This window comes from Leuciscus leuciscus, assembly GCF_965113295.1.
Source record: "Leuciscus leuciscus genome assembly, chromosome: 17".
Lineage (NCBI taxonomy): Eukaryota > Metazoa > Chordata > Actinopteri > Cypriniformes > Leuciscidae > Leuciscus > Leuciscus leuciscus.
In genome coordinates, this window is record NC_138741.1 from 27,791,409 (window position 1) to 27,817,716 (window position 26,308).

Below are 26,308 nucleotides of genomic sequence, written 5' to 3' on the forward strand. Positions count from 1 at the left end.
AAGTTGCTATTGATACTGTTCACCACAATTTGTTCCGTTTTTTGTTCGTTTTATGCCAAAAGGTGGCAACAGACAGCTGTGTTTTAAAGGAGTCATTGAATCAAACACCCAAACGACTCGTTAAAACGCCGACCTTTTTCACGACCAAAACACGCGATTTACCCACAAATTACATTAAACATATCTATCTAGACTTTCTCCATCAATATTCTCCGATTCTAGACATGACTTTCATCAAGACGTTGTGTAAAAACACAACAACTGCCTAAATGAGATAATGTTCAGTTGGTTCACGAATGAAATGTAGGCCTACTGATGTCAAAACACAGAATTCGTTCAGGTTTAGTTGTCCAACCAAGGAAATTCTCTTTCACTGCCCACAGTCAAAGGCTATTGACTCCTACTACAGTCAGTCTTAAGGGCCCGGAAGCAGTAGGCTACTTCAAAGGGAGCGACTTCAGTCAGTGAAGGGAATACTATTGTTCACTTTAAAGATTCGTTCAAAACACCAAGCGTTGAACCAAACTAACCAGCTCATTCTACGAGACAAGTGTCCTACAAATACAAGACTGTGTACGTAAAGGTTCTATATGCATAAGTCCCTACAAGATGACATTGCAATATAGGAGTTCATACGTCTTTTACAGACTTTGTAACTAAGCCAATGGTAGCACAGACTATTTACCTCAGAGCTCATGGTAAGTTTGACCTTAAAGTGTTTTTGTTATTACTCGTTATTTTTATATATTTTTTTGCAATATCCATGCATAAAAAGTCACTACAACCTGACAGATGACAATTAAATAGGTGTTCAGACGTCTTTTACAAACTTTGTAAGCCAATGGTAGCACAGACTATTTACCTCAGAGCTCATAATTAGTGTGTCCTGAAAGTTTATTTGTTATTGCCTACCAAAAAACCTCTTGAAACCTTTTCTTCTGAAACCCATATGTTGTGCATGTACTGATTCTGTTTTCTATTAGTGAAAAGTAATTTTACTAGCACTTATTTCACTTGTTTCCTTTACTCAGGCAGTCTGCAACAAGGCTCAGGACTCAGGAGAGACACTTCACTTTCGTCTCAGGAAAGACAGAACAATACCATATTGAAGAGATTCCCAGGAGGCGCTCTGCTGTTCCTAGTGTATGGTTCACTTTAGTAGACAAAAATAAGCATACAATGTTCCTTCACTTTTGTATGTAGATGTATTTTGCCATGTAGGCTACTTACTATGGTAGGCTATATGAATACGGGAATCATTCAGTACCATGGTCGATGTCAAAGTACACATAGTTTTAGACAGCTTTGTTTCACATTGCCCAAGAATGTTGTATAGGCTACTGGGTGACACTCGCTACACTTTACAGTAAGGTTACTTTCTCTAACATTAAAGTCACCATGAAATCAAAATGGACAGGTTTTTTTAATGGAAAATTGCAGTATTTATTATACACAATATACATCATTATTTTAAATGTTCCCTCGTAATTTCTTATCAAAATAACTTCCCTTCCCTCTTGGAGCAAAATCTCTTCTCTAATGATGCGTTTACTGGCCTGAAGGCGGGACAACCTGTCACTCACATGAGATCGACCAATTGCAAACCACATCTATCCACTACCCATGACAAAATGAAGTCCCGCCCTACATTGCTTCTGAGAATGCATTAACTAACATTAACTAATAGGACCTTATTGTAAAGTGTTTCTGTTCTTATGAAGATAATGAGTCAAATGAGTGTCAGTATAGGATAAATCAGATCCCTTCTCAAATCAGAGCAAGGCTTGAGTTCATATTTTGGGATTTATGTACAATCCTTAGTCTCTTGTCACACGCAGTCAGGGACAGGTCTCTTGAAAGATGTGAATGACGCTGTCATATGCAGGTGGTGGAGTCTGTCTGGGTAGAAATCCTCTTAGACTGCCCTTCCCCAACCAGAAGGACTCTGCTGGTTCTGTACTAAATGGATCTGTGATGTTAGGAATTAATGCAGCTTGGTTATCATCCTCTGTTTCATCACTAGTCTTGTTAGTCTTTTTTGGTGGTGGCCGAAAAGTGGAGTTCAGAAAGCTGGGGCTTCTGCCCAACAGCTCATTGGGGTCTACAGAGGTCGTTCTGTGGAGGTTTAAAGTCGTTCTTCCCGCATATTCACTGTTCTTGTCAAAACCGTGACTCTTGTATTGTCTGAGGTGACAGCGTTGATTACGTGAGCCTTTCGATTCTGATGGCTGGTCTTGACGTCTGGTGATCCTGACCGAAGCTCTCCGTCTTGACATCCATGTTAGGAGGAGGAATATCAAGATCCCGATGAGCAGACCCATCAGTATTGACAAGCAGAACGCCAGGATGAGCTCCTCTGGATGGAAAGGTTATTGAATTTTGAGTATGTTATATCAAAAATCATTTTGAACAATAGACTATTTTCATACTGAATATTTAACTGCATTTTTTTATAATTGCACACAGTTTGAATTGATATAAAAATATAAGCTTAAGCAAGGCTATGATAGTAAAACAAATGCACAGCAATTCTTACCAACATCAAGAGGTTTAAGTATTTCCCAAATCGCATTAGTTTCATTTGAAGCCATAATAGTTAGCAGAAGCATGTCAACATGCAGCCAAACTCAATCCAAGCCCACAAGGACTGTTCACTGTATTTCTCAGGGAATAAAAGGGAAGTTTGCATAAAGGGAAACATTGTCGTCATTCTTCCTGCCTCTTTACTTGTAAAATTAGCAAGTGCTCGGCTTATCTGTTCAGGACAGAAATCCAGGGGAACAGAGCTGTTTCCTCTTGCATCATTTCCTTCGTTTCAGTGGATACAATACAATGGCTTCTTCACCCCATTATATTATAATTGACCAACTTACACCTTTTTGTAGACCTTTCAGCACTTTAAATTTCCAACTTTTGCAGTAAAGTTGTTTTGAGATTGAGTGAGGATAAAAGGAAAATACTTAAGTAAAAACAAAAACTGAACAATGCATCTATCGAGATAGCTTTGATTTGACACAGTTCCCATAGGAAAATGAAAACGCCCATGCAGGTGATAAGGTCTCTCAGTTGCCAGAGGGGATTTCCTTACTGCCTTAGTATCTGTGCCTTTTGGCCTATCACTGTACGTTTCATGATCATACAACCAAATAACAATACTCTTAAAAATACCCACCTAAAAGTATGGAACTATATAATTTTTGCTAGTTTTGTCTAGAAATGCATGTCCTCTCAGAAGAAAAAGGAAGATGATATGCATTAAACTGAATTCAACCAAATTCCCAGTTTCTGTTACCTCCTCGTGTCCTGGCTTTAACAAATATTGCAGTGAAGGGAAACTTTAGAAAACAATAGCAGGACAGCCTTGCTCTGAGTTTATTGCAAAAACAGGAATGGCCAGCAGATGTCATTATTGAACTACGTTGTTCTTGATAGAGAGACTGGGTGGTAATCTATCTATCTATCTATCTATCTATCTATCTATCTATCTATCTATCTATCTATCTATCTATCTATCTATCTATCTATCTATCTATCTATCTATCTATCTGTCTATCTATCTATCTATCTATCTATCTGTCTATCTGTCTGTCTGTCTGTCTGTCTGTCTGTCTGTCTGTCTGTCCATCCATCATCCATCTTTCCATCCATCCATCTTTCCATCCATCCGTCCGTCCGTCTGTCTGTCTGTCTATCTATCTATCTATCTGTCTATCTATCTATCCATCCATCTTTCCATCCATCCGTCTATCTATCTATCTATCTATCTATCTATCTATCTATCTATCTATCTATCTATCTATCCATCTTTCCATCCATCCATCCGTCTATCTATCTATCTATCTATCTATCTATCTATCTATCTATCTATCTATCTATCTATCTATCTATCTATCTATCTATCTATCTATCTATCTGTCTGTCTGTCTGTCTGTCTGTCTGTCTGTCTGTCTGTCTGTCTGTCTGTCCGTCTGTCCATCCATCATCCATCTTTCCATCCATCCATCTTTCCATCCATCCGTCCGTCCGTCTGTCTGTCTGTCTATCTATCTATCTATCTGTCTATCTATCTATCCATCCATCTTTCCATCCATCCGTCTATCTATCTATCTATCTATCTATCTATCTATCTATCTATCTATCTATCTATCTATCTATCTATCTATCTATCTATCTATCTATCTATCATCTATCTATCTATCTATCTATCTATCTATCTATCTATCTATCTATCCATCTTTCCATCCATCCGTCTATCTATCTATCTATCTATCTATCTATCTATCTATCTATCTATCTATCTATCTATCTATCTATCTATCTATCTATCTATCTATCTATCTATCTATCTATCTATCTATCTATCTATCTATCTATCTATCTATCTATCTATCTATCTATCTATCTATCTATCTATCTATCTATCCTCTGCGTTGTTTCATTGCACTCTTGTCAAACGCTTTTGAACGCAAGAACGTAAACGCCCCCTTATTGTTCCCTTTAATATCGATAGGTGGCGGTAAAGGTCACATGAAGTAACACGGCCTTGCAACATTGTTTAAAGGTTTCCAAAGCAACCAAAGCAACCCATCTAACAGATCTTCACCACCACCATCACATGAGACTCAAGAGCCCTGAGGGGAAGGAAGCGTCTTCTGCCCACGGTAATACACACTACGTACTAGCCTGCTATACAAATGAAACAAATGTATTCTGATTAATTAGACCTGGTGTTCTTGGCAATTTGCGCAATACTATTTCCCGTTCAATCTCCGATTATGCTTTTAGACTTCCGACAAGCTGTTTGTGCTGATATTAATCTTGTGTTGCTGAGTTTCTGTTGTCTTCACTTAGTTACTTGCATAAGTTTGGCTGATATGCATGCAAAGTCCATGACGCGTTTCATGTGCAATAAACATGTAAGATGAAAAGTTATCCCTGGTGGGCATTCAAAGACTTTAAATTATGGATGAGCTCAATACCTAAAGCTCTTTTCCATATAATAGAAATCAGTCAATAAGTCCATAGATTATTATTATTACTAATACTATTATCAAACTGATAAATAAATAAATAAGAGCAATTTATGTGATATAAAAGGGACCTGGTCTGTGTGCAAACATATGCATACAGCATGACTACAGTGTGCATACAGTACAATTGCACTGTAAAAAGTGGAAATGTGCAGTTTTCTACCTGATATTAAAATAACTTTTGTTTGTGTAACCTTATTTATTTAACTGATTTAGTCATAATTAAATTAATGATGTTTTAGTTTTTTTTTAAACTTAAGTTACACTACTTAGTTTATATGTTACTTCATATAACTCTTTTACACCCATGCTGTTAATTTTTCTTCTTGGTTCACTGACTAGATAGAAGAGGACTTGTGATTGGTCGACTACCTGGTTGGGCACCTAAATGAAACCTGCTTTTCTATTGGATCGTATCAAGTTCCTGGAGTTTCTGCATCAGAGTGAGAGAGAGCGAGCGAGAGAGATCAATAGGAGGAAAGAGAGTTGTAGGAGGGGCAGATGGGGATGCCCCTTAAGAAAGTAGTGCAGTATCTTCTGTCTGATGTGCCGACTGCATGAGTGATCCGGTGTCAGAGGAGCTCAGGACTGTAGAGAGGGACCATGGCTTCCCTAAGCCCTTTCGGACGGTCCACCAAGGACATTATGAATGTGATGCAGAGGCTGCAAGGTAGGTGATGCTGTATTTCTGTTCTCCCAGCTCCCTATGACCGTCCTCTGGCTCTATGAGTCAGGAGGAAATTTGCTGATTCAGTGCCTTCACACAGAGAGTTTGCCAGATGCCTCTTGTTGCACAAATGCACCATATTTGATAGCATAGGAACTTACCCACTTGAGAAATCAATATTGATGCTTTACATAATGGCTATGCGTGTCCATCCATTTATTTATAACTAATGTTGTCATCAAAAACAGCTTATGGCAGTGTTGCAAACAGAAATGTTTGTGCATTTGAACTGTCCAGAGGGAATCATGCACTATGCATTATGATGGTTTACGGACGCCTTGCTTTATCAGCTGAGGGTTCGAACGGACTGGTTTTGTGCTGCAGTACTTGAGGAAAGGTCAGGTTTTCAAACAGAGGATCTATTTGTGTCGTGATGCTTTCTGTGTATTTTTGGACATAATTGTGTCTGCCAGGTGCTGACATAAATTGCTAATTTAATTAAAATCACATAGATGGCATGTAATCTAACTACAGAGAGCTGTACTGTTAAATTGCCCTAGTCATGGCTGTTTTTTCCCACAAAGAAAATTGATAAAAGATTTAGTCATTGGGGTTAGATTAGATTTGTGTTTAAAATAAGTTTAGCTCATGAAGGTCATCATTGTTTTTTTTTCTTACAGGAAGTTGGCCTTGACAAAAGGCCCTTATCAAAAACTTGTGTTGATGCCATAGAGAGAATAGTTTTGTTTGGCCTTTCTCGCTTGAATGATATTTACATTCTTTATGAGAAGGTTGTTTTAGTTTACTGGAATGCTATGTCATGTCATATCAAATGCATTTGAGACACATTTCTGCCAATATGGTGCCTGCCAACATAATGAGTAGCCTATGGCTTTTTAGGTGGCAGGAAAGGTTATATGTTTTGCAATCATTTTTGAAAGGAAGGCAAAATATAAAACCACCCTAAAGAAAAACATAGAAGCGATGATTGCTGTTCTGGGAGCGAGTGATGACGTTGGGATGCAGGGGCTCATGCTGGTAGGAAAATGTTTCCATAATCCACCTGTTTTGCTAATATTTAGCTTCAATATTATTCATCACCAAATCCACATGATTAAAGGGATAGTTCACCCAGAAATGAAAATTTTCACAAAACCAGTCACAAGTCACACTGGTATATTTGTGGCAATAGCCAACAATACATTGTATGGGTCAAAATGATCAATTTTTCTTTTATGCCAAAAATCATTAGGATATTAAGTAAAGATCATGTTCCATGAAGATATTTAGTAAATTTCGTACTGTAAATATATAAAACATTTATTTTTGTGAGTGAATGCAGAAAAATTGCGAACATAAATTTAAAGGCGATTTTCTCAATGTTTTGATTTTTTTTGCTCCCTCAGGTTCCAGATTTTCAAATAGTTGTATATCGGCCAAATATTTTCCTAATATTGTCCTATCCTAACAAACCATACATCAATGGAAAGCTTATTTATTCAGCTTTCAGATGATATATAAATCTCAATTTCAAAAAATTTACCCATGTGACTGGTTTTGTGGTCCAGGGTCACATATTGGAAAACAACCCAAACAAACAAACTATAGCACACCAACTTTAATTGCTCCGCCCTTAAAACGGATGTCTCTTTATCATAGCTGAAGCAAAGCAAAATAATTATTTGCAAAAACTGAAGCGAAGATGATGAACGAACAACAAAGAAAAACAAAAAATGAACATACAATACACAAGAGTGTATAAGCAGTAAGAGTTGTTTGTTAGTCGCCAGCAGCCGCAGCACACCAGCTCCAGACAAACAACGACTCTCAAAACTCTCCTGTTACTACAGCTAACATGATGACAACAGCATATCTTGGTTCTGTGAAATGAATCAAAACCAGTGTTACTCACATACACAGCAGAAACAACTCAACGGCAGCCATTTTCAGGCCTTCCTGCTTAGGTCTCTCCAGCGCTGGAAAGCTTTTCTAATATAAACGCTGATCCTAAAGCTTTTGCAATCTTCAAATCTCCGTCTTGCTCACTCTCTTACCTCCCCCATCATGAGTGGACACGCCCCCAATTGCTGCTTGGCTCACTCTCTCTCCTCCCCCATCATGAGTGGACACACCCCTTACTGCTGATTGGATACAAGTGTGTTGTGGTGCTCTCGACAGTTTCTCAGAAATCACTTACTGCACCTTTGAACTTCCATCACTATTACTTTTGTTTGTGGTTTGAACAAATCCAAGAAAGGTTAAACATCTAGATTATAATAAAACACCCAGACTAATATGCTGGATGCCCGTATATTGTTCAGTGTTTTTGTCTAAGACCTGGACAGGGACTCTAGAGGAATAGGTGGTGTGTGTGGGAACAGGTAGAACCTGACACCTCTTTGGAAGATGTCCTGTCCTTGGAAGATGGAACAGATCAATATTTGGACTCTCTGGCATTGTGTGCCCCTACTTATTGACTGATGGCTGTTACTCAGTGTTGGCAGTGGACAGGGGCAAGTCTATAAAAATGACAAATTAGCTGTATTTAGTTCTGTGCCCATCAACATGGTTTGATGGCAACCCGCTGTTTCACTACAGCGAGACCTTTGAGAGCGTTAATCCCGTGACTAAGTGAAAGCAGATGTTTTGCTGTGGGCTTTCATGGAAGAGTAGCTAATAACGGCATCAGGCTGGTACAATTTTCTGCTCAATAATTGATTTAAGAATGATTTCAACAACTCTTATGACAATAAGCAGAGTAGGAGTATATGGAAAGAGCTAAAATACAAGCATATGTGTTGTTAAGTTCTAACTCCCCTTTTAAACTTAATAACCAGGCATGCTGGGTAACATAGCCTAATAATAATCTATAGCAGGTGACTGACTGTGACCTATCTGGATTTACAGATGTAATTACAAAAAAAGGTTTCTTTTTAGTTCAGGTACAACTGATTATCTAATTTAATTCATTTAAAATAACCATGAAACAGTTTGAAACTCATGTTGCTTTCCTAATATGATATTTTGAGAAAGAATGTAGGATGGGACTTGACTTTATTAATCAAATCATTTGGATTGGATGGTAAAAAGTGTCTGGATGGCATGTGGTTTTTTCTTCAAAATAACACACACTGATAAATAATGCATAAATAAGACCAGGAAGGTGATTTAAGAAAGTAAATATAGTGACATCACATTAAGTTTTTATCTGTTTATTACTATTTGAGGTTTTATTTTCACAGTAGCCTACTCCAACTCACAATCCTGTTCTGAACAACTCATAAAGTTAATAAAAAAACACTCTTCATTAATAGTTAAAGATGCTCAGGGATGAAAATGTGTGGTGCATGCGCCTTTTCAAAGCCTCTAATGCATTTCCTATGTAACCTAGAACATATTGGGCTACTTCTTTGTGGAGAATTTATGTTTATTGCTGATCACCATGGCAATGCCCACATGCTCATAGTCTTCAGGACGAAACAAGAAGCGTGACTTAAGCTACAGAGAGGAACTTATTATTCATACACTCCAGGAAGGAAGTTGCATATGCGCAATAACTGGCACTTCTGTTTTTACCGCCAAAATTTCAAGAGTCACATATGCATTTAGTGCAGGAAATCTTATTTTAGAATAAATTATGTCTGTTTTTAGATGGAAAATGTAACAACTTAACCCACCCGCATATAAAACCACTTTAGCAACTGCATAGCAACACCCTAGCAACCATCCAAAATACCCTAGCAACATGACGATAAATATATCATATATATATATATATATATATATAGCATTTTTAGAAAATGTAAAAAGTTATTTATAGTGCATGTTAAGTTTCTGATTTGATGTAGCCTGCAGATTTTCTAATGTGCAGTAGATTTGGCGTTTGATGTTGGCATAGCAGTTGCATTTATGGCGAATTCAGTTATGTTCATGCATGCCATGTGGTCAAATGTATTTTGCATCAGAAGAGGTGTGTGCTCGTTACTATGGCACATCAACAGAGAATAAGGCGATGTGTGGTTGATGTGACAGAAGGTCTGTGGTTTCTGTTTTCAGAGTAACTTCTTTTGGTTTCCCCCTCAGTGGTGACTGGCGCATGCCTGTTCAGAGCGTGTGGTAAAAGCATGTGCCGTCTTCCCTTCACTGGCACGAATGATTTTTATACAGCAGCCATTTCCTTCAGACTCTTGCCAGATGAAAACTCTCCAACGAAGAAGGGCTCTTGTTGTTTAGTGAGAAAGTTTGTATAAGAACGTTGTTTGAATTGTAAATCTGTTGGTGTTTAAATATATTGTTAAAACAATGAGAAACGTGATCTCGTGTTTGGGCTGCAACACTCAAATATATCTCTTATCTGATGCTCTCTCTTATTAAACACATTGCTATCATCACATTGATCAAAATACATTGTTATATACAGTATTGCAACATAGATGTAGGCCATTTAATGCGGCCAGAGAATTGTTGTGAAAGGACACTAGAGGGCAGTATTTGGATGTTCAATATTTTTATCTAAATATTTAAATTATTATAAATGGATCCTTATTTTTTTGCCTAATACATGAAATCAACATTTGCATTTCTCACTAGCGGTCAGTTGAAACTGCAGCAGTGATGTGATGAGTGTTAAAGACCATCTCCATTCAGCAGATGACGGCAACATCTGACCTGTTGCCCATGATATCATCTGTCCCGAGTTTGTGTTGAATACACTCATTTAAATTTCAGATGCTCCGAGTCCACACACTTGTTACTCTTATTTCTATGTGTAGACTGAAAGTGACTGTATGTTCATTAATACTATTATTAACTGTAATTCTTAATGCTGGCAATCAGTGCAAGTGAACAACATTAAACATTAGAAGACCATTATAATCAAAGATTGATCCAGTTTGTTGTGTTGCAGCACTAGCTTTGATTGTAAAACACTAATGATCATCTATTGATTGCTGATGGAGAACTGTGGAGCTTTTGCAAATTGTATTTGCATTCTGCACTAGTCTAAATTTGTTCTAGACTTTTTTAAACTCAATATTGTATCCTGAAAAGCTTTATCCTGCGATCACATTTCAGGACTGGACAGCTCCATAAAATACACGGATACAGTGTTGGATGTAATGGATTACTAAGTAGTTAATGAAATTATAATGATAATAATGAATAATAAATAAAATAATGAAATTAATGAAAAAATACTGTTCTTGAAAAAGTAAAGAAAGGGATTACTCTTCATTTTTATGTAATTACAGTTACTTCTGATTAGATACTATAGAACAATTCTTTAATTCTATATATTCAAAACAATAGTGGATTGAAACGTCCAAATTTAACATCCTTGTATCTTTAAATAAGGAGAAGAACAATTTCAAGAATAGTTTATGCAATTTTATATTATTTATTTGAAAGAATTGAAAGAGAAGTTTCACGACTATCCTTGCATTGTTCAACTGGCCGAGGTTGATATGGGATTTAGAAAGTAAATAATGCCATACTTTTTAGAGAGAGCAATTACAGTAATCTAATTACACTGTTGAAAATGTAAAAGTAAAATTTTTAGAGTAACTTACCCAACACTATATATATATATATGTGTGTGTGTGTGTTTGTGTGTTTTAGATATAATAAAGTTGCCTTTTCTTACCTTATTCACACTGAGCGTTAACCCTGTTAACTGATAGAATCAAACTGTTTGTGACTCTTATAGCATTTATAGCACTCTGATAGCACTTTTTTCATGAATTTCATTATCTTCTGTGACTGAAACAGTTTGAGGTACATTCCTCAATCTTTAACACAAAAGGTTTTTTGAAGATATAAATACCTGAGATATAAATACCTGAGCTATTCTACTGTGAGTGAGCGAAGAATGGATTTTTTCCTCTAAGTGGATTTGCGAAGGAACAATTATATTTTGTAAATGCACTTACATTTCAATGCACCAAGACACCAGATTGAATTAAGTAATTTAATAAAGGGTGTTTTATTAAACAAGACACAACACAAAGCAATGCATGCCTGGAAGACTTAACATTGGGGATGTCCATTTATGGTTTTAAGATGGTCTTATATTTGCACAATTAAATATATATCCGGACACAAAAAAATATGTTGTCAGGTGGATTGGGTTTGTGTGGCTGATGGTCAGGAATAATAGAGTGATGTCACTGACTGCACCGTAGCAGGTGGCAGATGCATTTGCTCTAGCTGTGACATAAATGATTCAATACTTTGAGTGCAGTTGGTTCCCAGTTGCCTTATAGCCATTTGCAAATAATGCATGTATTATTTAGCATGATTAAATTCATGCCGTGAATGATTTTTTGCCATAGACACGTACAGAATCAAAAAGACTTAAAGGATTTAAAGTCAACATGAGTGAAATAGAATATTAAGTGAGAAAATAGTTATCCATTGGGACTTTATTTTACTTCTTAACTTGATATACAAATATTCAAAATTTAAAAGTTAAGGTAAGAATTTTTAATGTTTTTGAAAGAAGTATCTTATGCTCACCAAAGCTGCATTTATTTGCTAAGAAATATAGAAAAAAATTGAAATTATGAATATTATTGCAATTTAAACTAAGTGTTTTGTATTTGAATTTATTTTAAAATGTAATTTATTACTATATACTGTTATTACTCCAGTCTTCAGTGTCACATGATCCTTCACAAATCATTCTAAAATGCTGATTTGATTTCTTTTTATTATACATTTTGAAAATAGTTGTGGTGCTTAATATATTTGCGGAAACCATAATAATTTTTTTTAGTTACAGAGGTGTTCTGGGTGGTTGCCAGGGTGTTGCTAGGTGGTTACTAAATGATTGTCCAAGTCAAAAGAGTCCACTTCGAGGTCTCTTTATTCCTCCTTCAGTGTAAGTCAACGGACACATGACACGTGATTTGAAATATCATTTATGTCTGTAGCACAACTGTTGTAGGATAAATTACTTGCCAAAGTTTAATACTTAGTGTTAGTAGTATGTTGAATCATTATTACAAAGCCAAATTAAAAGTAAAGGTTGCGTCATCAAACACTCCAATAATGTTTAATTAATAAAGTAATAAATTAATAAATTATGCACAATTTTGATTTCTCATTGTAAAGAAAAAAAAAAAAAAAAAAAAAACTTTCTATGTGCTTTGCATCTTACACATGCAAACTCATACACAACCACAATAATTATGTTATGTACCCAGGTTAAGTCCCTGGTTGTACAGCATTCTGGACTGCTATGAATCTGATTATTTGCTAAGCCATTCTTGCATTAGGGTGTCTGCAGTGCTTGTAGTGGAGGCCCCGGTGGAGTTCAAGCTGTGTAGCGCGAGTACTGACCCCCACCCACCCATATAAATCAGGATAACACCAGCTGCCCAGTGACATCACAGCCCCCCGCGTGCTGATTGGAGGATCAGTGCCATAGCCGGTTAGTATGGCTGCAGCTGTGGGATGCTGCTAGAACTAGAACAGACCTGAACGGAGCATCACACCAGCACGACTCCTCAGCTCCGCTAACAACAGGAAGTCGCCCGTCTCATAAAAACTGCCCTCGATTATCAGCCTATCCACAGCGGAGGAGGAGAGAGAGGGAGACAACAGGAGGAGGGGGAGGTTCCATCCTCCAGCACTCAGTCGCACTGTGTTTTCACACGGAAAGCTCCTGCTTCCCGGAGGAAATAAAGGATAGCTGATCTGGTTTTCCTCCCTGAATGACACGCACACAATATCACACATGAAGGACACAAAGAAACGGTGGGAATGCAGGGTGCACAATGGCTCACTTTAAGGACGTAGCTGTGAAAAAGACCACGTCTCTGAATCTGGTGACAGGATTCTTTCAGTATCTCCGCGGTAAGTGGGACATCGATGTCTCCTCTCATCTGACTGGATATTTCAGGAGTTTGGGAGCCACTAGCTCAGATTCACATGTAGTCTGTGCTTCACTGAATGTAGGTGAAACAGATGCATGATCCAGATATGCAGTGACACGTCTCTGGGTCATATGGCTCACTAGACATTATTGGGCAGCTGAGGTCTTCCTCGTCTTCCTCCTCGGGAGAGGTAATCACCGTGTTGGCACAGGTCACGGCTGCACACGAGTGCTGATGTTAACCTCTTTACAGCTGTGCATGTTGGATTATAATGGCTGTGGCATGCCATGTGTACTACAGTACATGGATTCTTCTTAAACATGCTCTGTGCATTGCATTAGAACATGCATGCAACCATAGGATGTTGTCTCTTGTGAATATCGTTGGTCCGTCTGAGCCCATCATGTATAAATATGTCTGGTGGGTGTTTGTTGGTGACCTGGATGAGCTTTTCTGTATCTCGAAATGCTCTGCAAGATGTGTATATTGTGTTAGCAGATGTCACACACTTCCATTACTGCTGTTTTGCGAAATCAAACATCCCTAATGCTATTGCTCATATTTAGAGTTAATGATCCGAGCAGTAGTAAATAGTTACAGTATTAAACTTTTTCCAATGCCCTGGAAATCACTCAGAACTCCTTTGCAAACGCATAGCAACTCCCTGGCATCCGCCCAGATCATCCTACTGAAGCAACTTCATAGCAATGCCCTTGCAGCCACCAAGAACATCCTAGCAACCACTCATAACATCTTCATGACTGCATAGAAACTTTCTAGCAGCAGCTTAGCAACACCCTGGCAACCACCCAGAACATCTTAACAACTCCTTAGCAGTGCCCTGACAGCCACTCAGAAATGCCACGCTGCATAGCAACAGCCTGGTAACCACCAGAACACATTTGCAGTCACTTTGCAATGCCCTGGCAACTACACAGAACATCCTAACACTTGCTTGACAACACCCTGGCAACTGCTCAGAACATCTTTATGGCTGCATAGCAATGCCCTGACAACCACTCAAACATCTTCATGGCTGCATAGCAACCACATAGCAACACTTTTCAATGCCTTGGCAACCATCTAAAACATCATAGCAACTGCATAGCAATGCCCTAACAACCACTCAGAACATCTTTTTGGGTGCATAGCAATGGCAAACTTCATAGCAATGGCCTGGCAACCACCCAGAACATCCTAGCAACCACTCAGAACATCTTCATGGCTGCATAGAAACTTAGTAGCAGATGCTTAGCAACACCCTGGCAACCACCCAGAACATCTTAACTACTCGATAAGCAGTGTCCTGACAGCCACTCAGAAAGTCTTTTTAGCTGCATATTAACAACCTGGCAACCACCTTTGCAGTCACTTTACAATACCCTAGCAACCACACAGAACATCCTAACAACTGTTTGACAATACCCTGGCAACTGCTCAGAACACCTTTATGGCTGTATAGCAATGGCCTGGCAACAACGTAGAATACCTTTGCCACTACATAGCAAAAGGCTGGCTGTCGCCCAGAACACACTAATAAATTGCATAACAACAACCTGGCAACCACCCAGAACATCCTAGCAACTGCATAGCAATGCACTAGCAACCATCCCATAACACCACAGCACTGTGGCGATGACTTATGCACAGGCAAGAGCTATTCACATTTCCTTTCGGGAAATGTAAAAATCTAGTTAAATGAAGTCTTCTTAAGAGCTTGTGATTTGCAACATAAGGAGCATATCTTTGTCACTTCTTAGAATATGAATATGTTATTAATGTTGAGTATATACTATGGGCCAGATTTACTAACAGCTTGCACTAGCACCTCTCTTTGGCGTTAAAATCTACTGTCAGGATTTACTAAATACACGCAGTGAAAAGTTAGTGCTGAAAAGGCGTGGACAGGGTTATTTTTGCGGCTGACCTTATTGCATATGCATTAGTTTCCCTTTCAGACACAAAATGTATGGGAGGAGAGTATTTAAATTTATCATGCAAGGTGATTTACTAAGGTTTGCGCTAGTCTATTTGCGCCATTATTTAACACCCTAAAAAAGCATGTTTTAAACCAGACGCTAATTTGGTAGATTGCGTTGGTCATTATGGAAATGATCCGGCTGCGTCTGTGTTCTTTGTGCATCGTCAGTAAATCACATGCAGAACTTTCCACTCCCATCTGCGCTTTTATGGGATTGCGCTCTAATGCTAATTTGCCCTGTTTAGTAAATCTGGCCCTAGATCTAATGGGAATATTTCCCCATGTTTCTGATATCATGTCAATGTTTTTGCCCATGCCACATGTGGACTCTCTGCTCTCCTGTGCTGGTAAAAATCTCCGCTCTCGCTTTGAATGCAGGCTTAATGAAACTGTACAATATTCAATATTCAATTTATCACAAATATAACAAAATAACCAGGTGAGTCATGATGGTTGTGAGCAGAATGAAGAAGACAGGAATCTGTTTTGAACAGTAAAACTTATCTAATCACTTATGTTGTTATTGTTTCTCTCTCTTCCGCAGATGAACAGGAATCAGTGCAGAAGAGAACTTTTACAAAGTGGATTAATTCACACTTGGCCAAGGTAAGATGTTTTGCAATCTTTTTAATCTGAATGCCCCAATGTTTTGCTTCTAGTACTATTTACACTGGATTACAATACAACAGTGACTCCAAACAGTTCTGGGGCACTTTGGCACTTTTAAAAATGACACATTTTTCATTTTTCATCAAAAAATCTTCATTTTGAAAAGTAGTTACACTACTGTTCAAAAGTTTGTAGTCAGTAAGACCATTGAAAGAAATTAGTACTTTTATTTAGCAAGGATGCATTAAATTGATCAAAAGTTCTTGAGCCGAAAACTGGAGTAGCGATACTGAAAATTCAGCTTTGCCATCACATGAATAAATTACATTTTAAAATTAAATTGTAATAATGTTTCACAATATTACTGTTTTTACTGTATTTTCCATTGAATAAATGCAGCATTGGTCAGCATAAGAAGTTTAAGTTGCTTTTTTGTGCCAGTATATATCATGATTGACAGTAGGGCTGCACGATATGTCGTTTTAGCATTGATATTTGCAGGATGTGCGATATCAAGTATAGGGATCGTATAGTTGATCCGTACGGACCGGTCCCCGCGGTTCGAAACATACGTGATTCTTGGATTTATTGCAAAGTTTAACCATCATAGAGTAAAAGTTTATCATTTGCACATGTGTAAGGTCCTATCAGTTTAAACATTCAAGCAATTTTAAACCATTTTAGTGCAAGAAGATGCAAAAGAGATCTCAATTCGGATCTCGCACATTGTTTTCTGTGCGCACACACAGAGTTGAGCTGACCACGCAAACACTGAATTCCGGATGCGTATCATTATATTGGATCCGTGCATTAGCTCTTAAAGTGACAACAGCTTAATAAACCTGCTGCTGTCTTTAGTATATCTGTGTATGTCTACATATCTCATATACACACATGTCTTGTATCGGTAAACAAGTATCACATGGATGGGAACATGCATGGAAATGATATGCAGATGCCGTTATGCATATAAAACTAGGCTTTGTAAGCTCCATATGTGATTATTTCAGGAAGGAGACGGGGTGGAGATGCATGTGCGCACAATCTTCCGCTGACTTGGGTTTTATAAAGGGAATTTTGCGCAGGTTCTGGCGCATAAATCTGAAAACGTTTGTGCGTACACAAAATCTAGCTTTTGTGCGGACTCACACTTTTAGGATGAAATCAACATTTTTTTTTATATATGAGGCCCCTGGTGAAATTGTTTTCATGTTGCAACATATATCGCAAAAAAACGAAATATCACAATGTCAGATTTTTCCCAATATCGTGCAATCCGACAGCCACTAAATGAGTATATAATGCTAGACAGCTGATGCTGATTTTACTCTGAGGGAACACACCACCATCTTAAGCAGTGATGGCTGTGTTACCGTCCTCCTGTCTTCCTGACCCATCATCCTTGAATAGCGAATGGTCCATGTGATTAGTTTTGTAGCCTAATGTCATAATGACTCTAAAGGGCAAATGTCTGTGTAACTGAGTAAAGCTCAGATGATTAAAGGCTGTTGGTTGTCTGGACAGTAAACAGTGAGTGAGGGGGCGTAATGCTGTAATACTCTAATAAAAATCATGAAGGGCGCTGTTTGTGCCGTGTGCTTTGAGGATGAATGCTGTGTTGTGATGGCGTCCAACTGCCATGGCCAAGACGAGTGGGTGATCTTGTGTTAGTACGCTGAGCATTAAAGACTCCACATAAAAACATGCTTTGGTAAATCATATTTATAGTAATGTTTATAATGCCATAGTTATGACATCAAAAGATGAAATTGACATAATTATGTCACCTAAAATATAAAAGTCAAAATTATGATGTAAAAAAGTAAGGCTGCACAATATAAAAAGACTTGAATAGCTCTACTTGAAAGTATAAGTCATAATTATATGACATAAAATACATTTTTATGTCATAATGATGTCACCTAAAACCTAAAAGTCAAAATTATGATATCAAAAATCATAATTATGAGATTTAAAATGTCATGGATGCAGGATGCAGGGCTTTTGGTTTGTTTGCTACTTTTTGTCAGAGTCCACTTCCTCTGTTTACAAGTCAGAGAATCTGTGTTGGCATGTTGTGTCCCTTGTCTTGTTAAGATATTGGCATGGGACAGACACTTATGTCTGACAGGTGAAAGCGTTTTAACTGGACAGAGACATTCTATCGTACTTTGTTACATTCAACATCGTTGAGATATTTCTCCTGAACGCAACTTGCGTTATGTGGAAATGTGGATTGAATATGCTTATAGAGACAAGTGTGTTTCTGGGAAGTCTTGGTCTTGGACACTGTAGGTATGTGCAGATGGTCGTCGAGAGGGGCTGGAACAATTCTCAGTGGGAAGAAGCATGCTTCGCTCCTGAGGTCTTTGACATGTGTGCCTGGTGATTTCAGATGGTGTGATTAAGAATCAGCAACAGAGCATTAGCAAGATCATTTCAGATACAATCAGTCAAGCCTTGGTCAGCATTATATGGGTGCATTTTACATTTTGAGAAAGTGATTAATTTGAAAAAGTTTTTAATTTCAGATTTTTTGAAGATTATAGATTCTGTCAGATAACTGATTTCTTTAAAGTTAACATTTGCAACCCAATTTACTGCCATAATGTGAAGTATTTTAGGGTCCATTTACATGATATAATACATAATTTATTGGGTAAAAATTATGCTGAGAGAAATATTGAGGATGACCATTTTACAGATTAATTTAACATTTCTACAAATGTCAATTTTTCAATAATCAGTACTATACAAAATCAGAATAACTTTTATGTTCATCCCCTACTGACAAACATAAACATAACAAATCAGATTAATTGATAACTGATCATTTTTTTAAAGGAAACATTACTAGTTTACATCAGTAAACAAATAATGACATATGGAATAGTTTTTTTATGAGAGATACTTAAACAATACTTGAACAACTTTTATGTCAATCTAAATCTAAAAATATGCATATACAAAACTAAAGACATAAGACTGGCCTTTATTTCAAAATGTCTTTAACAAAGTGCATTTGCTAATACAGTGAAGAGAAGTTAGAAAAACAGGGTTTGTTTTTCCCAAAAAAATCCATCCTCATGAAAATACATTTGAAAATAAAAGGAAGTTACTATATTTTTATTGATGTGGTTGGTAGCGGAAATGGCTTAAATTGCACATAGTAAATGATGACATCAGCAATCCATTGTTGAAGTCACATGGTTTTGTATAATGACCCACATCTTGGAAACTTAAAGCTGTTGTGAGATGCTGTGTGTGTTGTTGCCCCTCCCTCTCTCCTCATTATGCGTGATTAGTTGCTTTGGTGACGTGGCACTTTGCAGCACACAAAGAGAGGATAATCTGACACAAATGGTGGGTTTAAGTATTCCAGTCAGTGCAGATTGCACTGAGGGGCCTTTTGTTCCACACAATCTGCTGCACAACAGTTCAAAGCAAGGCTACGAAGAGCTTGAAGAATCCCCGTAATGTGTGCAGCGAGTGGGTCCACTGCAGTCCATGCTGTACAGAAAGCACACGCTCTCTGCATATTAACCGAGCTGCAGAATATGCCATGTAATGCTTCATGTCTGCAATACGCTGTCTGAGAGTGTGTGGGTCCGTCTGTTCAGCTATTTTTTTGTGATGTTTTATTTAATATTTATAATCTAGATTTGCATTTCTTGCTTCCTTTATTTTCTCATTAGTCAGCATGACCAAAGCATGTGTTTGCACATTACTTTCGTGATGGAAAGTTTTGTCTATTTTTGTTTGACCTCTGACTTCCCTGTTATCTTTTCCTATTGTGTCCATTTCCTTTAATATTTTAAAGCAGATTTGCACTTTTTATGATTTTTGTACAGGAGCAGCTGATTAGGGATTCTCACTCTAAACTCCTGTCTGAATCATGTCTATATACCTCAGGATAGTGCTTGCCCTTACAAATATGGTACAGTAGCATAATGATAATGCAGTTATTAGAGAGTATTACTACATTGGTACACTAAGTTTGGGGTTGGTAAGATTTTTGTTAATGTTTTTAAAAGAAGCCTCTTCTGCTCACCAAGACTGCATTTATTTTTACAGAAATACAATAAATACAGCAATATTGTTAAATATTTGTACATTTGAGAGTTACTGTTTTCTATTTGAATATATAAAAAAAAAAAATGTAATCTCTGTGATGCAAAGCTAGTTTTTAAGCATCGTTCCTCCAGTCTTATGTCACATGATCCTTCAGAAATCATTCTAATATGATTAATATGCTGCTCAAGAAACGATTACTATTATTATCAATATTATTTTGAACGTTGTGCTGCTTCATATTTTTGTTGAATCTGTGATAAAAAAATAATTCAAGATTCTTTGAGGAATAGAAAGTTCAAAGAACAGCATTTATTTGAAATAGAAATCTTAAGTAACATTATAAATGTTTTTTCTGTCACTTGTTTGATCAGTTTAGTGTGTCTTTCCTGAATAAACGTATTAATTTATTTAAAAAACACTTTATTTTACAGTGTCTTTGTTACACACGTTACATGTAGTTACTGTAGTAATTACTATAAATTGTGCTTAATTACATACATCTAACCTAAACCACACCCTAATCCTAACCCTAACCCTATAGTAAGTACATTATAATTATTATTAGTCAGTACTTAAATGTATAATTACACTGTAACACGCACACCTTAAAATAAAGTGTAACCAAAAAATCATACTGAACCCAAATATTTGAACGGTATGAATATGATACTGAAAAATAAATTTGCATGTGCTTTTGAAAATAAAGTTTATGTGTGTGTGTGTGTGCGTGTGTGTGTGTGTGTGTGTTTGTAGTTTCATCTGCCTGCACAGCTTGTAGTTTCAGTCTTTGTGTGTTCGGAATCGGATACATGACAAGTTTGGTTAAAGCGTGATGTGAGAGGGAAAAATAAAAAAGTGTGTTTCAGTATTCATAGATTTCTATTTTTATTTCTCCAAAGGAACTTTTTTGAGATATATCTGTGACAACTTGTTATACTTTATGCTGAGCTACTGTATGAAATAGTATCTTCTGAGCAATACATTTTAATTCCTCTGGGAATGAAGTGGGACGGACCTAAAAGCATTCATATGCATTTATTCAGCAGATGATCTAAACCGACTTATAAAGTAGAAAAAGAATAAAGTAGAATTAAACTAAAAGTAGAATAAATTATAGCGAGAACACCATAGCACAATGGCATAAAGCGTCCAACACATTTGTATTCAAAGAGTTAATTAATTTAATCTTTTTTCCCTCTCTTCTTTTTGTCCATTTCCAGCACAAACCTCCGTTTGAAGTCAACGACCTCTTTGAGGACATCAAGGATGGGGTGAAACTGCTGGCTCTGTTAGAGGTGCTGTCTGGACAGAGATTAGTAAGTGATGCAATATCTGCAGATTATCCCTTTGTGAAACCTCTGCATTCAGCACAGGAGCAGCTGGCGTGTGTCAGCCTTCAATGTCTGTTTAATGCCGAGATGATGGGCTCATTTCTGCTCCTGATAAACCTCTCTTATTTCCCTGCAGCCATGCGAACAGGGCCGCCAACTCAAAAGGATCCACTGGGTGTCCAACATCGGCACTGCTCTTAAGTTCCTGGAGGGAAGGAAGGTAGGTGACCCTATGAACACTGGTGATCTCATCTGTCTTCATTAAATGGTGATATTCTGTGTAACACTCCCAGCCGAGTCACTCCTGTTCTGCAGCACCTTTCAAACTCTGTCTTTTAAAAATGAATTAGCTTGTGTTCATTTAAAGAAGTATTACTATAAAAGGATATTCCAGAGATATGCTCTGGTCAAAATCAGGCAAGGACAATAATTGAAAAGGATGGTAATAAAGAGCTAAAGTTAGTTATTTCTGGGTGAGGATTTGACAGAATCTTTTGAAATGTTGATCTAAAACTGATTTGTGTAATTCGATCAATCATGGTAAATGTTTTAAGCCCCTTTCACACTTTGATAATGTTTTGGTTCAGGATGTGACATGTCAAGTCAAGTCAAGTATATTTGTATAGCGCTTTTCACAATACAGATTGTATCAAAGCAGCTTCACAGTATTAAATTAAAATAATACAACAAGGTTTGTTTCAAGTGGAATTTATTGATTGATAAAATTAAATTAAATATCCCCAAAATATCCCCAACATATCCCCAACTGAGCAAGCCAAAGGCATCAGTGGCAAGGAACCGAAAAACTCCATCAAGTGACCTAATGGTGTCCTAAAACTCCATCAGGTGACCTAATGGAGAAAAAAAAAACCTTGGGAGAACCCAGGCTCAGTCGGGGGCCAGTTCTCCTCTGGCATTTATGAGCTAGAGACCGGATTGTATTTTGAACTGTAAGATTAAAAATATTATATGAATGCCAGGCTGAAGAGATGCGACTTTAATCTAGTTTTAAACTGGGAGAGCGAGTCTGAGCAACGAACAGTATCAGGAAGACTATTCCAGAGTCATGTAACAAAATAATCTGCGAAACCAAGCTTGTGCATTTTTTTTTAATTCAATGGTAAATTAGCGCATCACGTACCGTTCCACTAAGCTGGCGAACGATCTCAGCTTCAGCGTCATCACTTCGACACACCCCTGATGGCATTGGTCCTGATCCCGGCAATGTTACTAGGTCCCCATGTTTGCGTTCACACAGAAGGCACTCTTGCAATTTTATGGCAATTTCCTGGGATCAACGCTCTGTGTGGAAGGGGCTTTAGTGTGACACAAACCAACTAACACCTCAAAACATCTCAAAATCCATCAAATCCATTGACAATACTGCATTTTTGTGTTTTTGTTTGTCACTTCCATGTAATTAAGCATTTTCTGATAAAGGGATTTTTATAAAAGATATGACATAGAAGAAAAATGTATGAATTAATTGCCAATTAGAATATTGTTTTATATTTTTGATTTGAAATATTTTCCTTTTTGATGTTGGCAACATCCGCTCAAAAAAAAAAAGAAATAGTGAAATGTTTTAAAATGTAACACTATTTTAACTTTATTGTGATATAAGAAAAACGAATATAATTTCAATCTTTGAGTTTTTTTTTGTTTCGTATTTTATCCAATATATACCGTACTGTTCAAAAGTTTGGGGTCTGTAATATTAAAAAAATGTTTTTGCAAGAAGTCTCTTATGCTGTTTAAGGCTGCATTTATTTGATTAAAAATACACTAAAAAAGTAAGATTGTGAAATATTATGTCACATGATCCTTCAGAAATCATCAATACGCTGATTTGCTGCTCAAGAAACATTTCTTATTGTTATCTATGTTCTAAACAGTTGTGCACTTTAATGTTTTTATGAAACCATGATTTTTTTTTCAGGATTCTTTTTTTGATGAATAAAAAGTTCGAAAGAACAGCATTTATTTGAACTAGAATTTTAAATGTCTTTATCGTTACCATTTATCGTTACCACAAATCATATCATTTTGATTGATTTATGCATGCTGTAGTATACATAAAAAAAAAAAAAATCTTACTGACCCGAAACTGTTGAATGGTGGTAGTGTTGAACTGCACAGTAGGAACAATCCAGCCTAATCCTCAGTCATATCTGATCATTGAATATGTCCATATGTCCCAGCCCGGTATTTGTCATCATAGTGTTTTCCTAACTGTGTCCTCTCTCTTATCATGTCTCGTCTCAGTCTGTGTACCGAGGGTCTCCGGTCAGTACTTCTCCTAGTCACAGTTCTCACAAACACCTGCTCTTGTTACGCATACCTGCATTTGATGATGCGTACCGTATGCAGTGAGCAGCTTCATTATTTACCGATCTCTGCTGTTGGTGCTACTGGCTGAAAGAGCTGCAATTATTTTTAGAAAGCTTGTTTGTTTTTTTACAGCATCTCTTATGATGTCCATGACTGGCTGACCATGAGCAAATTGCAGTTTTCTCTATTCACTCACATGTTCCTCATATTCCCTGTGCATTCACATTGGCCTATTCCTCAAGAAGGGAATAAGTCTGGCTGCTTGATTTTATTAAAGTCAATATCAAAATGGACCCTATTTACTTTTCTTAATGCACGTTCCTGGTTTTATCCTGCACGATTCATCAGCAGGTAGTGCTGGTTTAGACTGGCTTGTTTGCCTGATCTCAGATCTGTGGATTATGTGTATATTGTAGCATTGGTATCTTTAAATGATTTAGTCAGAGTTTCTAACCTGATAAATACTTATTTTACAGATCAAACTAGTCAATATAAATGCCACTGACATCGCTGATGGACGTCCATCCATTGTCTTGGGGCTGATATGGACCATTATCCTCTATTTCCAGGTAATGTTTGCCAATTATGATCGTAGGATCTGGAAAATTGTCACGCGTCTATGTATATCTGTATTTTAAGGGTCTGTCTTCGCAAACTTTTGCAGATTGAGGAGTTGACCAGTAATCTTCAAGCCCTTCAGGCTTTATCCAGCAGTGCGTCTTCGGTGGACAGCATGGCCAGCTCAGAGACGGGCAGCCCACCCATGAAACGCAAGGGGGTCACCAAGTTTCAGGGCAACGCCAAAAGAGCCATGCTCAGATGGGTCCAAAACACAGCGACCAAGTATGCCATTTTTTGTCAATTGAACGAATATTTCAGAATAAATACAAAGCGAACTGACCATCTGTAATAGATATGTTAACCAAGGAGAACGGTGTATAAAAATAGGTCTAATTGTTAATAAGGCCCCTAATAAGTCGTTATTTCTTCTTGCAAGGCGTCTTGGGATTGAAGTTAAAGACTTCGGTCCTAGTTGGCGCAGTGGTGTGGCCTTCCATTCTGTTATTTATGCCATTCGACCGGAGCTCGTGGACATGGATGTCGTGAGAAAGAGAAGCAATCGTGAGAATCTGGAAGAGGCGTTCAGTATTGCGGAGAATGACCTGGGAATACCACGTTTACTAGATCCTGAAGGTACAGATACAACTTATTTTTCTCCAAATTCTCTCCAATTTCTTTTCAGATGGACAACGTCACAAAATTGCACCATGGTTTTTGGACATGGAAATACCATGTTTTTTAGGTGATGTATAATGGTAATTGAAGGCCATTCTTTAAATTACGTTGGAGTACCATTCAAATACCATGGTATATTAATATGGGAATCATTCATTACTATGATATATACAGGGTTATTATAGTTTACACTAAGTGCAAATAGCCCGCCTTGTTGGCAGAGGCTATCTACACTAACTCCGCCCACTGATGTTTGGATGAGCCAGACAAAATGACGGAAAACGCTGAATTGTCAACAGTAGCAATAGTGTAGGGGTAAAGCGCGTGATTTCATAACAATAATAATGTAGATTTAGTCAATGATCTGTTGTGCTGTTGAAGAGCCACTTATTAGTTTTGAGTTTGATGTGAATAGACACTGCATAATTATACTGGGGATCCGTCATCATCAGGCCTCATTACAGACAGATGCTGTTATAGTTTCTTATATAGGTCATGCTGCTATTCAAGCATTACATCAGGCCTGATCAGATGTAGAATAGCATGACATCATGATGTGATCTGGCAGAATGCCTTTGAAGAGGCTATAAAAAGCCTAATTTGGCTCTTCAGGTCAATGGATCGTCTAATACATGAAGTCTATGGAACACCTGATGATTTACTTTGTGTGTTGAACCAGTGAGTTATCTTTATAATCAATGCAAAGACTAACAATGTTCTATATCAACGGTGCATTTTTGTTCTGTTTCTTTTACACAATGGCACAATAGAACATTGCCATTTTTAACTAGATTTTTTTCAAAATGTTTTTGTTGAATGTTTTTGACAGTTTCGTTGAATGTTAGCTTGAGGAAATTCTTTTTCTGAAAGATTAAAACAGCTTAAATAGTCTTATGCAGTTTGTAGTTTGAATACTTGAGCAGATTTGATGTTTGAACGTTCTTCCATTACTGAGCCATTGCTATGGTTTTCTGATTCTTGCAATGCCCTAGTAACCCTCATTCTGGGTGGTTTCTAGGGCATTGTAAGAGTTTTGAGAATTGATGGTTAGTATTTATTTTCCTTATTTCCATTTGCCTCCTTATTATTTACTATTATTATTTTTACCTTACATTTTTTTCTTTTGTCATACACATAGCAAAAGTTTGGGGTCGGTAAGATTTTTCTCTTCTGCT

At 37.3% G+C, this 26,308-nt stretch overlaps 2 protein-coding genes across 11 annotated transcripts in view; one reads left to right on the forward strand and one right to left on the reverse strand.

The window, feature by feature from the left end:
- Nucleotides 1-1,404: 1,404 nt before the first annotated feature.
- myct1b (myc target 1b) lies at nucleotides 1,405-2,688 on the reverse strand. The gene is made up of 2 exons (XM_082143177.1): nucleotides 2,537-2,688; nucleotides 1,405-2,356 (listed from the first exon to the last, which is right to left on the reverse strand). Exons 1-2 carry the CDS (start codon nucleotides 2,607-2,609, stop codon nucleotides 1,839-1,841), a joined length of 591 nt encoding a protein of 196 aa, XP_081999303.1. The 5' UTR covers nucleotides 2,610-2,688; the 3' UTR covers nucleotides 1,405-1,838.
- Nucleotides 2,689-4,510: 1,822 nt separating this feature from the next.
- syne1b (spectrin repeat containing, nuclear envelope 1b) overlaps nucleotides 4,511-26,308 on the forward strand; it is a 119,820-nt gene continuing 98,022 nt past the window's right edge. For 3 of the 10 annotated variants that reach the window (XM_082143165.1, XM_082143171.1, XM_082143163.1), the window contains exons 1-8: nucleotides 4,511-4,661; nucleotides 5,373-5,700; nucleotides 16,097-16,158; nucleotides 21,456-21,551; nucleotides 21,703-21,786; nucleotides 24,374-24,466; nucleotides 24,562-24,740; nucleotides 24,895-25,091. In XM_082143165.1, coding sequence (XP_081999291.1) covers nucleotides 5,634-5,700; nucleotides 16,097-16,158; nucleotides 21,456-21,551; nucleotides 21,703-21,786; nucleotides 24,374-24,466; nucleotides 24,562-24,740; nucleotides 24,895-25,091 — 778 coding nt within the window. In that variant the 5' untranslated portion in view covers nucleotides 4,511-4,661; nucleotides 5,373-5,633. Of the gene's footprint in view, nucleotides 4,662-5,372; nucleotides 5,701-13,153; nucleotides 13,552-16,096; nucleotides 16,159-21,455; nucleotides 21,552-21,702; nucleotides 21,787-24,373; nucleotides 24,467-24,561; nucleotides 24,741-24,894; nucleotides 25,092-26,308 lie in introns of those variants that run through there. The other 7 variants (XM_082143162.1, XM_082143167.1, XM_082143170.1 and 4 more) reach the window with 6 other exon arrangements.